General features: G+C 29.9%; 1 protein-coding gene across 2 annotated transcripts; it reads left to right on the top strand.

Annotated features, from left to right (window-relative positions):
- Positions 1-8988: 8988 nt before the first annotated feature.
- On the top strand, positions 8989-11117 carry LOC101205556 (sm-like protein LSM2). Of its 2 annotated transcripts, none has more exons than XM_004135878.3 (4): positions 8989-9134; positions 9753-9839; positions 10034-10192; positions 10765-11117. In XM_004135878.3, the coding sequence occupies exons 2-4, from the start codon at positions 9837-9839 to the stop codon at positions 10882-10884; spliced, it is 282 nt and encodes a 93-aa protein (XP_004135926.1). In that variant the 5' UTR covers positions 8989-9134; positions 9753-9836; the 3' UTR covers positions 10885-11117. The 2 variants fall into 2 exon arrangements, with proteins under 2 accessions (XP_004135926.1, XP_031744245.1); XM_031888385.1 differs by having other exon boundaries at positions 9022-9134; positions 9697-9839.
- Positions 11118-12843: the final 1726 nt, after the last annotated feature.

The raw sequence follows: 12843 nt of genomic DNA, 5'->3' as shown, positions 1-12843 counted from the left end.
AATAAACAATGAAAAAAGAAAGAGATATATAATAAATATGATAATTAAGAACAAAATCTAACATTGACTAAGATCTCATAACTACCACTCTCTCCAAACTCCCATACTCATTAATTTCACATTCAATTTTATTCTAAATGGTCACTCACTTTTACTCTTTTTTTTTTTTTTTTTGTTGGTTTCATTACATTGAAATATATAGTTGAAATTTTCAATTACATGACAACCTACAGTAGCTTTCAACTGATACAAAATTATTACAAACACAAGTTAATATTAGGAAGGAAAAGGAAAATGTGCTTTGTGTGGCATATATATATATATACACACTAAGGTTAAGTTGTTATTATTTTTATGTTGAAACTATACTATTATTTATGACCAACACAACTACTCTAGACCTAAGAACTCCCAAGCAAATTCTCATTAAAAGTTTGTTAAGTGTCATGGTTAGTGTGTCATTGTAGTCAAAGTGACCTTGCGGAAAGAATTTTGACTAAGGACATCAGGTTAGGAGCCAAAAACAATACACCTTAGGTGAGGAAAGCTTGACTAGACGTTTAAATGAGTCAAACAGTCAAGTATGACAATGTTTGTTAACTCTCGTACCCTCTTTTAGGGTTAGATTAGGGGTTAGAGAAGGAGCTTTGGACGGGGTATGACGACAACTGTAAAAATAGAGACCTAAAAAAAATCTTTAAAAAGTATTAGATTTATGATGCTAAATTATTTACACTTTTGTTTAAAGCATATAATTTAGTTATAAAATAATTTATATTATTTTTCTAACTAACTGATGACATTCTTTTATAAAATAAATAATATCAATTTAACTTTGAACATTATATAAAAAAAATGATATATAAATATATATATGGGTTGACTATTTACTTTAATTATATAAAGTAAATCAAGTTTAATATACATATATAAATAAGAAAAATATAAATTGAATGACATCAAAGACTCTACGACAAACTACTTTATGAGAACTTAAACGTCGGTGAAATAAATCTAGAAGTAGTTGAAAGATTTAAACGTTCAACTTTGTAGAAAGTTACAATTCATGATCAACGACACATAAGAAACAATGACTATTTATATAAAATAAATTTATTGTTATTTTAAATCGATTGAACTACGTTCGAGTCGAGAGAAGAGGGTAATTTTGGGAGTAAAATAAGATGTCGGCTAAAGTAAAGGGAAGTGAAGAAAAAGGGTTTGAAAAAGTTGGGGTGTGGCAGAAGCGTAGAACAAGGGTACCTTTTGCTTGCAGCAATGCTAAAATGAATTTCTCCAAAAATAAATACACATACACATACACACATATATATGACAGCTATTTTCTGAGAGTGAGTGATAGATACTGATTAATTACACTATAATTATTAACATATAATTTACTTCCTAATTTAATTGATAAACGACAAAAATCAATTTTGAATATATATATAAAATAAAGTATAGAGCTTCTACCATTAATTAATGTCTTTCCCAAATCCCATTAATAATGTTCTGGTTGTATAAAGGCAAACCAAATCCAATCAGATAGTTTATATTAAACCAACCTAAACCCAACTCATCAAAACAAAAAAAGAAGTTAAAATCATAATAGAAAGTTCAATGTTTTCATGTATATGTATAGCCAAGTGGGTTGGTGTTATATTTAATATTTTATATTACAATCCCAACATAGCTTGGTTGGTATAGATATCATTTACTATCTAGTTCGAAAACTTAAACAATAATTACGTGATAAAATAAATTAGAAGAAGATATATTGAAATACCTCTTTAATACACTCATATATTGTATTTAAGATCAAAATTATATGTAAAATTATCATGATATATAATTAAATTTACCTTAATTAATATATTTCGAACTTTTTTAGTAAATTAAGAAAACGACACTTAATAAATATGCGAGACTTCTAGAAGTATTATCAATATTCTTTAAACATGGAAATGTATTTAAAAATGTGATTGTTGTTATAGGGAAGAATTAAAATTGTTAACATGCTTTTCTTTTCCCTGTGAGTGTACTAACCTATTAAAGTAAGTACACAATTAATTAACCAACGTAATTAGTATAATTATCTTAGCTAGCCTAGGTTAAGAGCTTTAAAATGTTATGAACTCATGATTATTGGTAATATATAAAATAAGAGAATTAGGAAAGATTAGGTTTTGAGTAAATTACTAAAATAAGTTTAATAATTTCAAGATTATTTATCTAATCATATTTGAACTATAAAAGAATATCAAACATAAAATAAAAATAAAAATTTCAACGAAATATTATCAAACCAACTAAACTTGTACTTTAACCTAATATTTTTTAGAATTTTCGAGACAAAGAAATTAATGTGGGTAGAATTAAATTGAAAGGGCAATAATTTAATGCATTCAAGACAACACGAGTGTGCATGGTAATTGGGAAATGAGTCTCTCTCTCTTTTCTCCTCCCTCTGAATTCTAATATATATAAACTATATGTAATATATATATTATTTTTCACATCTCATCTCTTCCAAAGCCTTTTCAGAATTTCTACAGAAACATTTATTTTTTATAAAGAAATTAGGGGTTGAACACAAAAAAGAGTTTTGTCTCCCAATCTTGGAACCCACAACAAAATGGAATTAGTGATTGTTTTTTTCCAATTTTACTTTTGGTTTTATTATACATAACCTCTCTTTGAAATAACAACAAAATAACCCCCTTCTTCCCTCTGCCACAATACCATACAGTAATTTACATTATTATCATTATTATTGACACACAACATTATATATATGTGTGTATATAGTATAACCTTTTTCTTTTCTTTTTATCTCAAGGGTCCTCTTCTCCATGCCTTCTCCCCTGACCCTGACTTCTGTCTTCAAATGCCATCATTATGTGCCCCTTCCTCTTCTCATTTTAGGACACCCTGCCCTTAACTCCTCTCTTCATTAATATATACACATATATATATTCACATTATTCACCCCCTCTCACACATACCCCACACCACATATATATGTATACCCCCAATAATTTATGTGACAAACTAGGATTCCTCCCCCTAAACTTAGGGTTTGTGCTTAATTTACATGAATTTGTGTGATGAAATTTGAGGTTTGAGGTTCGATTCGTCACTCCACAACCCCTATTGTCAAAAAGTTATTTTTTACAATTTTATTTTAACATTCAAAGTTACGTTAACGGTGGATCTATACTAAATTCGTCGGTGAGTTACATCGCGTACTTCTTTTAAACTTTTATGATTTTTTTCATGGATGTGGTTGTCCCTACCATTTGAATTTTCAGTATCAAGTGTTTAAATAAGTTGAAATCAACTTGCCATGTTTTCGTTAAATAACTAAGTAATCACGTCACGTTAAAATAATGGATGAAGTTAATAACAAAAACTATAATTGGAAAGAGGTCATAATATATACATTTTAAAGCTACACTGACCCAAATTATCAACACAACCACAGAAGTTTTAATTACATCCATTATGCAGTAAACACATGGTGTAAAAATTCACAGTTGATACAAATTATCATACAGTATAAGAAAAGCACATGTATATACGTACAAAGTTAAACCCTAGGTAGTAGTTATGGAAGCAAATAGGGAAGTGAAAGTGATGGGGAGAAGAAGTGGGGTAGGCCAAAATGATAGGGGCAGGGGACTAGTTTAGGGACAATATAGGGGGAAAGGGTATTAATATATTTGCTTATATATTTATGTGTTTGTAATTAAAATAAGTTAAAAAGAGATAGAGTTGAATGAACAGTGAGTTTTTGGGATGAGCAGATGAGATGAAAGCAATTGCATGGGGATGGCTAAACAGTACACACTTACTTTCTTTTTCTTTTTCATATCATTGGAACTCACTGTTCACTCACATTTATGATGTCATATTTCTGCCCCCCCAAAAAAGCACTTGTATTTATTTTTCATCATTAATAAATTTTTGAGAAAGAAAGGGTGATGATGGCCTTATCTTTCAATAGGGTTTTTCTTTTTATAATTATTTATTGAGAAAAAGAAAGAAAAAAAGACTTGTGTTTTGTGTTCATGTGTGTGTTTGCTTTGCCTGCCAATCAATGCCTTTGCCTCCTTCCATTTTGTACCTTTCAAGCTTGATATCCAATTGGTTGCATATGTTGTTATTATTGTTATTCTTCTTCTTATTATTATTGGAGCAAATGGCAAGAATTGACAAGAATTGCCCATATCAAATGTGGGTTGTTGTAATCACACCATCAACACTTATACAAACTATTATATTACAATTTAACTCTTTCATTTTATAATCATGAATTGGATCTCTAAATAACAAAAATTATTGAGTTCTCGAATGTATGTCATTGTTACAATTTCATATATTTGAGAATCAAAGTTTAAAAGTTGTGTATAAGTTTTTTTAGTACAATAACTAAGCATGAAAAATCGAACCTTCAATCTCTAGAATGAAAGATCGTGTCAATTATTGCTGAGCTAAACTCACTTTGACAAAAGAAAATGCATAAGTTTGAGAGTATAATATGTATAGTTACGACCATACTCTATGAGTAGTTCATGCAATCTACTCTTACTATTAATTAGTCTCGTATATTTATATTCTATGTGGTTTTTTTTTGTTTGATTAGTTTTCATACGTGTTTATAGATTTTTGTTTTTTAATTTGTCTTCACACAACTCTTATGACTTTGGTTTTCATCTTTCATGGGTATATTTTGTATTTAAAGTCAAATTCCAAAAATAATGAAAATGATAGTTTTATTAAAAAAAAATAGATTAAAATTTGAACATTGAGAATGACTTCTATTTATTTTTTCTACACGTGTAGGATAGGAATAGGAAGTGTGAGTGGAATTGAATCTATGACTTCAAAGTCAATAACGAAACACAAATTATGTCAGTTGAATTATATTAATTTTTACATATATAAAAAATTACTATTAGAGACTTTTGTTTGTTGGAACAATAACTCGTCAATCACTTTGAATATAATAACAATGAAGTCATAAAACTAGCCTTTTCCTTTGGTCTCACATTGAAAGATTTACAAGTGTTTAATCCCTATCAATTCGAAGCCATTTTATGTATTTAATTTAGATACGAAAGGTTTGTTCTTATAAATGGTTGCTTGAGTTGAGTTCTTGAAGAACACTCCAAGTTTTTGGTAATGCCTTTCTCTAATTTCATTCTTCGAGTCCGAGTAAAAGTATATATTCACTTAATTTCAATCATTCCTAGCTCGAACACTAGTCTACATAAGTGATGATAAAGGATCGGGAACAATTTAGTACTGAGATTCTGACACAAGTTATAGATTTGTCATTGTCAAACACAATAATCGATTTATTCGATACTTCGTTTCTAGACCAAATAAAGCATTTAGGATAGTTTTTGTTTTTGGTTGAAGGGAATTTTTAGAGGTTATATGCAGTGTTGGAGAATAAAAATATCTAGAGGAATTATTGAATGGTGTGGAATTGAGATAGAATATATAATGCCCAATAATAGAAACACAAAAGGTAAATGTCAAACAATTTCAAATAATCAACCGTCATGGTAGTATGTCTCCAAAGCACTTCCACTAAAACTACTTTTCTCACCCTTATATTCCTTCTAATCCACTCCAACTTTTTACCACAATTCAAACATCAACCTAAAATTTTAAAATACCATTTGAAATCGCTCATTGTCATCGTCGCAATATTTTATCAAATTTGTCATTTCTGACAGTTTTCCATTTATAAACATCATTTTACCGTCATTCTTCTATCCATAATAACAAAAGAAACTAAAATTTTACAATAACTTCACGTAAATTTTTTTTATAAAAAAAATAGCTTTTTTTTATAATAAAATTGGGTTGGATAAAAAAAAGATAGCTCTAAAACGAACATAATTTTTTAGGACAACGACTTCTTATCTCCCACTTCATACACACAAATCATATAGGATATACCCTATAGTTAATTTGTGGCACAAAATGGATCTATAATCTATACCAATAGTCCCACAAAACCTTCCATAACATTGTTTTCTGATTAACTTACACACATATTTTTCTTTTGTTTGGAATTCAAATATAGTATGTAAGAATTAGATATTCACTTATATGTAGTCCTCTTTTTTTGATAAAATCAAAAACAAAATCTATGCAAATTTAGACCCACACTATCATGACAATGTAAACAGATTCAATTTTAAGGAAGATTATAATTTGCTATCAAAAAGTCTATATTGATATTTTATAATGAAATTACAAAACTAGTTTAATGTACTTGTCAATATGATGTATTAGCTATTAGTATAAAAGATTTTGTTTTTATGATATATGTTCTTATATAACAATTTTTTCTTAAAACCTACGTCACGTTCATACTTTGGTGGAAACGTAATAGATGAACAAGAGAATACAAAATTATTGACTCTCGTTTGATTACTTGTGTTGTACAATTTGTAATGAAACATTAGGTTTCCCATCCAAATCTCTAATGAAATAACTCAATCCGAAGTGATGAGTTGAGAGTGGTGCTTAATTAATTCGATTACTCCCTAAATTATAATTACGTTCTATCCGATATAATTACCATTACAACAATCATTATTGTTATCGGTATCGATGTTGCTTGACCCTCAAAGATAGAAATAACGGTAATAATAACAATACATTTTACAAAATTCATAACTTTAAGTATACGTGATCGATAAAAAACAATCAAATTACGATTACGATTCAAGCTCGTTTTCATTGATTTGTCAATAGAATTTTATTACGATTACATTCATTTTCATCATGGTTTGGTAGATGCGACCTAAATTATGTATTCTTATGAAAATTGAAAAATGGGTCAAAAACAAAAGCATGGCGGGTAGAATAATGATGATTGAGTTTAGCAGGTGAAATGATTTGGAAATGATATGATTGGGGGAAACAAGAAAATGATATTGAAGAAGAGATTGATTAAAGCTAATCATTGAATTTAGAAAGTTTCTAAATTAAAATAAAATAATTCAATTTGTCACTTCTACCAATGCCTATAAAGTTTAATCCATGAGGATTATTATTCTCCAAATAATACTTGCAAAAAGTTAAACAATATCATATAATAGATGCTCCAAATTACTTATGTCTACATTAATATTCTTCTTATCATAAAATTGCACCTCTAAAATTTACTTTTGTTTTCTTCTTCAAATACAATCATATTATTTTTGGTACATAAATTTCAACATTTAACTTATTGATGTATTGAGATAGTATATTTTAATCATTTAACTTATATTTAAGTGGACATCTCAAAATTATTTTCAAAATTTATGCTATGTGTTTCAAAAGCTCATATCAACTTTTAACTTTAAATTTTTAACTGAAAAAAATATTTCACTTTTAACTTTAAATTTTTAACTGAAAAATATTTCGTCTATAGATTGTTTTTAGTACAACAATTACATAAATGAAATACTGAACCAGGATAATCTTTAGAGGAAAAATTCATGTTCTTTAATGACTTCAGTATGACAGCTGACTAACACATAATACTAGACATTAGAAAAAATTGTGAAAAATAACAATATTAAATAAAAGTTTATGACTAAATATAAACCTATCATCAAACTGAACAACGTTATCTAAACTAAATAAGAAACTTGGTTGTAACATATGAGTTTAGAAAAGATACATGAATCGAGATCACATCTAAAAAGGAGAGATTATGTGGATACGAAAACATAGTTAGAAAGATTTACTATCCATACTAACAAGTTAGATTTTTCTTTTTGTAGCTCAATCATATGAGGTTCAAATTTAAGTATACTTAACCTAGAGTAGTCTTTTGTTGGGTGGTCCCTTGAAACATTTGAACGAGGAGAAAAAGATTTTGTGATGATTTGTGGAGATAGATTTTAGTTTTGAAAGTAGTTTAAGACAAGTAAGGATGATGTAGTCAGATCAAAGAAATCAAAGAAGAAATACATGAGATTACTAAGATTATCAGATGTTGAATAATGAATTGAATCCAATGAGCACGTAACTTTCTCTTTAATTAATAATATATCTCTTATGTTGAATAGTTTAGTTTCAAAGTTTATGGTTAAAAAGAGTGTAAAATAGAGAAGAAAGTGAGATGAAAAAGAAGTGAATGGAAGGATAGGGGATGGTGGGAGATGGGTCCATGGGCCATACATTTTTCCAATGTACAAAACAAAGCATTGAAATTGTATAGTTACCCAATACCTACTTCACCTGTTTACAAACTCCATTTCTATTTCTTTTCCACGCCAATTATAATCCTAAACATTATATATATATATAATGTATTTAAGAATTTATAGGTGTTTCGGTCTTCGATTTCAAGTAAACGATACATGTAATTATAGCTCATTCTACGTTTAAGGTTTCAATTTCTAATAGTTCGTGTTTGAGGTTCACAAATTTTGAGTTTGATTTCAATTTGGTATACAAGTTTCAAAAGGATACAATTTCACTCTCCAGGTCAAAGTTTTGTATCACTTTAAATTTATATTCTTTCCTTAATATTCACATTAGTGTTTGTTAATTAGTTAAAATAACTACAAAGTAAAATTTAAATTTTTTCTAAATGCAATAAAAAAAAAGTTGAACATGATCGATTGTAGTTGTGTTAAATGAGTCAATAGATATTACCACTAAAGACAAAAGATGAGTATCTAATATCACATCGTATTTAAAAGTGTAAAAATTGAAATATATGAACCAAATTAAAAAGTTTTCTAGGGGTTTCCTTGACACCAAAATGGGATGTTGGTTGAAATTAGTCGAGACCTAGAAACTCGTGGATATAAAAAATATTAAAAAATTAATTCGATGAAATGACAAAATTTGGGGAGGGGCAAAAAAAAAAGTCAATTAAATAAAAAAAGTTTTTTTTAAAAAAACATTTTCCGCAATCATCTATGGGTAAAGGTTTTAATATAGGCCCAACCGGCCCAATATCGGCCCATTCTATTACCCGAGAATTGCGACTCATCGTTGGCGTCTCCATAGAACCCTAAAACTGTTCGTAAGACAAAACCGTTCTTTCCGCCAGAAAGATTTCATTTCTGCCAACGCGCCACCGTAACCATCGGTTTTCACTCAAGGTACACTCCTTTATCTATCTTTCACAACCACTATCTCTCTTTCAATTTCTTACTCAGATCCGTTAGTTCTTGATATATTCACTTTTTTAGCGGTTCGTCTTTTGTAAAACCCATTCCTTATTTGTTATGGCATTTTGATATTTCATAATACTGTGAAGATCAAATGTTTTGGGTATGATCTCTAAACTCTTGCCTAGTGTTTGATTACCTCGTATTTCTTGTTGTTCTTGCACTTTCTTTCATTTATTTTCTAACCTTGACTGCATTTCCCATTTTCATTGTCTTGCATTTTTGTCCATTCAAAACCACTCACAGATGAATTCGGTGTTTTTTTTTTGGGGGATAATTTAGCAGGTTTTGATTATAATGTATTAGATTTATATATAGACACTGGACTTCAACTGGTGGCATGCTTCGATGGAGTAAATAATGATTAATAAATTTATGCATTTAACACGATGATAATTTGCCATAATATGTATCGTTTACAAACAATTTATTTTAACGCTATAATAATTCATTAAAACTGAAAGTGTTTTTTCTAAGATCATCTATTGTACAGATATAGATTATCTTTTATTCTCTAAATCCAAAAAGGCGTGTTTTCCCAATTGATAGCTCGGACGACATTTCAACCTTCAACAGTCGTTGATCTTCACGCGTAGATAGACTGAAGGCTATCACCTCAAACCTCTAGTGAAAATGGTAACTCCATTTACATACTGGTTTCTGTCTTTTAAGTTTTCGTTACTGTTTATCTTACTTTAGGTGCTCAAGTTGTTGCTTGTTGCTTCTTTTTTTTGTTTTTTCTTCTCGTGTCTTTAACCTGGCCTTCACGGTTTTTTCAATATTTGGTTTATGTATGTGGATTTTGATTTGATTTGCGTTTTGTTTGTCAGTTGTTTTTCTCGTACTTCAAGGATTTGGTGGGCAGAGAGGTGACAGTTGAGTTGAAGAACGACCTAGCAATTAGAGGAACTCTGCATTCTGTAGATCAGTATCTCAACATCAAACTGGAAAACACCAGGGTTGTTGATCAGGAAAAATACCCTCATATGGTATCCAGACGTGTTTATATTTATGCAATATATTTGATCAATTATTTTGATTTTCTACACTTGAGGCGAGGCCAACTTTGATTTTGTTTTTCTTTGTTTACCATTTCTCATAGGCACCCCTTTTCATTTCTGCTTCTTTTGTATTAAGGTTACTTTGATTCATTTAATTAGAAGATTCTCTCTAGAGAAATAAAGATGTCTTAACCATTGAGTCATTGACATTGTTGTTGTTGTTTTTATTTGATGATTTGAAGGGGAGGGTAACGGGGTTTCTATTTGAGTTATCTTCATGTTTTCTCTTGTTCTCTTTCCATGTCCTTGCTATAGATTTCCCATATTGTAAAGAAACACCTCAATTCTTAGTTAAATTCTGAAAAGAGAAACAATTTTTTTGCAAACTACTTTATGAAGATGGTAGTGGAAAGACAGATGTTGGTTGTTGATTATTTTAGGAATGGTATAGATTCTTGTTTTTCCATGATGTTAAGTCAATTATTTCACATTTTGTCAGCTGAACATGTAATTTTTTGTTGGTGGTCATTAAACTTATGGAGTTCAAATTCTGTCTTCAGCTTTCTGTGAGAAACTGTTTCATCAGGGGATCAGTGGTGAGATATGTTCAACTTCCACCAGATGGTGTTGATGTCGAGTTGTTGCATGATGCCACCAGACGCGAGGCTCGAGGTGGCTAATGTCACTTAGTTTGTAAGTTTGCATGGAATTACATGGAAAGTATTGGAATGCAATTTTTAGCCTTCTAGTAGATGCTAAAAGAGACTAAGTTGTAAACAAATCAATAGTATGAAGTTCTTTTAGCCTTCTAACAACGTATACTTCTTTTTAAATTTGTTGAAAGTATATAGATTAGATATGGGCACTTCAAGATAAACTGACTAATATAGAATTAAGTTATTTTTTCAACCAACCCCTTTGAGCTAATTACAGCTTGAATATTTTTTGAGAGCCTAATGGCTTTGTCACTAAAATCTTGATGGATAAGTATTTCGTGGATGGGGCTTCCTTATGGCCCCATAGGCGAGCACCCTTTTCATCTAGAGGAGCATTTTGTGGGGTAGAGATCTCTTTGTCAGAGGTTTTAGGTGTAAAGTTGGTGATTATTGGGGAATTTTTATTGACCAAGCTCCTTGGATAATGAGGGATTGGTCCAATGTTTACTCCTTAGAGCAGACTGGAAAGACAGGTGGGTGGCAAATTTTTACCTTATCACCTCTCGATGAATATAGCCTTCCCAAGGGCTGGTCTCCTTTTCTAGCCATGATTATGATGTTTCCATGTGGAGGCCATTTGGGGGTCAACAAGGTTGCCCTTAGAGCAAAGACTTGTGCTTGGACAATATTCATGTACGATTCCACCAAGGAAAACATAGACAAAAAAAATTTCTAGTCATGTCATTTGGTTATGGAAAATCTTCTTGTTTTATTGGCACTTTCGAGTATAGATAGATTTGTGATTGATATGAAGGATTTTTGTTATGATTGGGTAAAGATAGATAGGCGTGATTTGTTGTCATGTGGCAACTTTGGTCTCATCGCAAGAAGCAAATTTGTAGGCTTTCATTTTTATAGTGGAGAAAGAGTTTATAGAGCACTTAGTGTGTTTAGGCCCCCCTCGGTTGTTAATGGGCTTGAGACTTGCGAGAGTCGGGAAAAGTGAACTCTGGCTAGCTGTTGAAAGCTTAAAAATAATAGAGCAAGTTGAAGAGAAGGGTTTAAGGTTTATGTATTTTGTAGTCTTTCCCTAGCAAGAGGGTCAAAAGGGGTTTTATGTTTTTCGAGATGAGATTATGGGTACCAGAAAAAGTGTCCTTAGCTTATAATCATATCACCATTCAATAAAGTTTCTTCATTCAGTTCATTTGAGCGATGGAGAATTAGCATTTCAATTAAAGAATCGTTAGGAAATGAATCTGTATATCACAGAATCACAAATGATTGATTTACCTACTCATATAATGTAGATTATGTTTATGAACATCAAGTAGAATTATATAGATTTGCCTTTTATTTCTAACTGATTGACTACGAGTTAAAATTGTAGTTACAAAAACGCTCCTAAAAGATGAAGAAAATGTCCTTTGCAAGAAAGGGTAAAAACAAATCTATTATTAGTATCTTCAAACATAATTTGGAAAGATAAATGTAGTAATTTTTGTATTCTATTCAAAATTTGGTAGCCCACCTAAACTTAATGCCAAAAGAGACCATTCAATAACTCTATAATTCTTATTAAAAAAATCGATAACTAGATTGACCTAGATTACTCTATTATGTGCGTGTATATATATAAATCTAAAAGTAACTCAAACCGTAGGTGAATTGACTTGTCCCAACTCGATTATGTGTATGTATATGCGTGTGTGTATATATATATAAACCTAAAATAAACTATAAATAAAAAGAAAAAAAAAATCAATATGCCAATTCAATTTGGTTCAACTCGAATTTTTTGAATTAGGTTAGGATAACCAATCGAGTTAATTTTGTTGTTAACCCGAATATTTCTATACACTTCTAAGTTTAATAATTCATTAATCTTGAGACAAACATTTTATCAATAAAATTTGATCATGTTGTATCACTTTATAAATTAATATTGAAGTTTAAGGTGACATTTTAAGTTAAATGAGTATG

Source organism: Cucumis sativus, chromosome 7 (assembly GCF_000004075.3).
Source record: "Cucumis sativus cultivar 9930 chromosome 7, Cucumber_9930_V3, whole genome shotgun sequence".
NCBI classification, from domain to species: domain Eukaryota; kingdom Viridiplantae; phylum Streptophyta; class Magnoliopsida; order Cucurbitales; family Cucurbitaceae; genus Cucumis; species Cucumis sativus.
The sequence above is the reverse complement of the archived record's forward strand: the minus strand, read 5'-3'. Positions and strand labels throughout refer to the sequence as shown.

What these genes read in the sequence shown, in the direction of transcription:
- LOC101205556 (XM_004135878.3), top strand. An exon ending in AGGAAAAATACCCTCATATG is followed by an intron (nt 10,193 to 10,764) that starts GTATCCAGACGT and finishes TTCTGTCTTCAG; the next exon opens with CTTTCTGTGAGAAACTGTTT.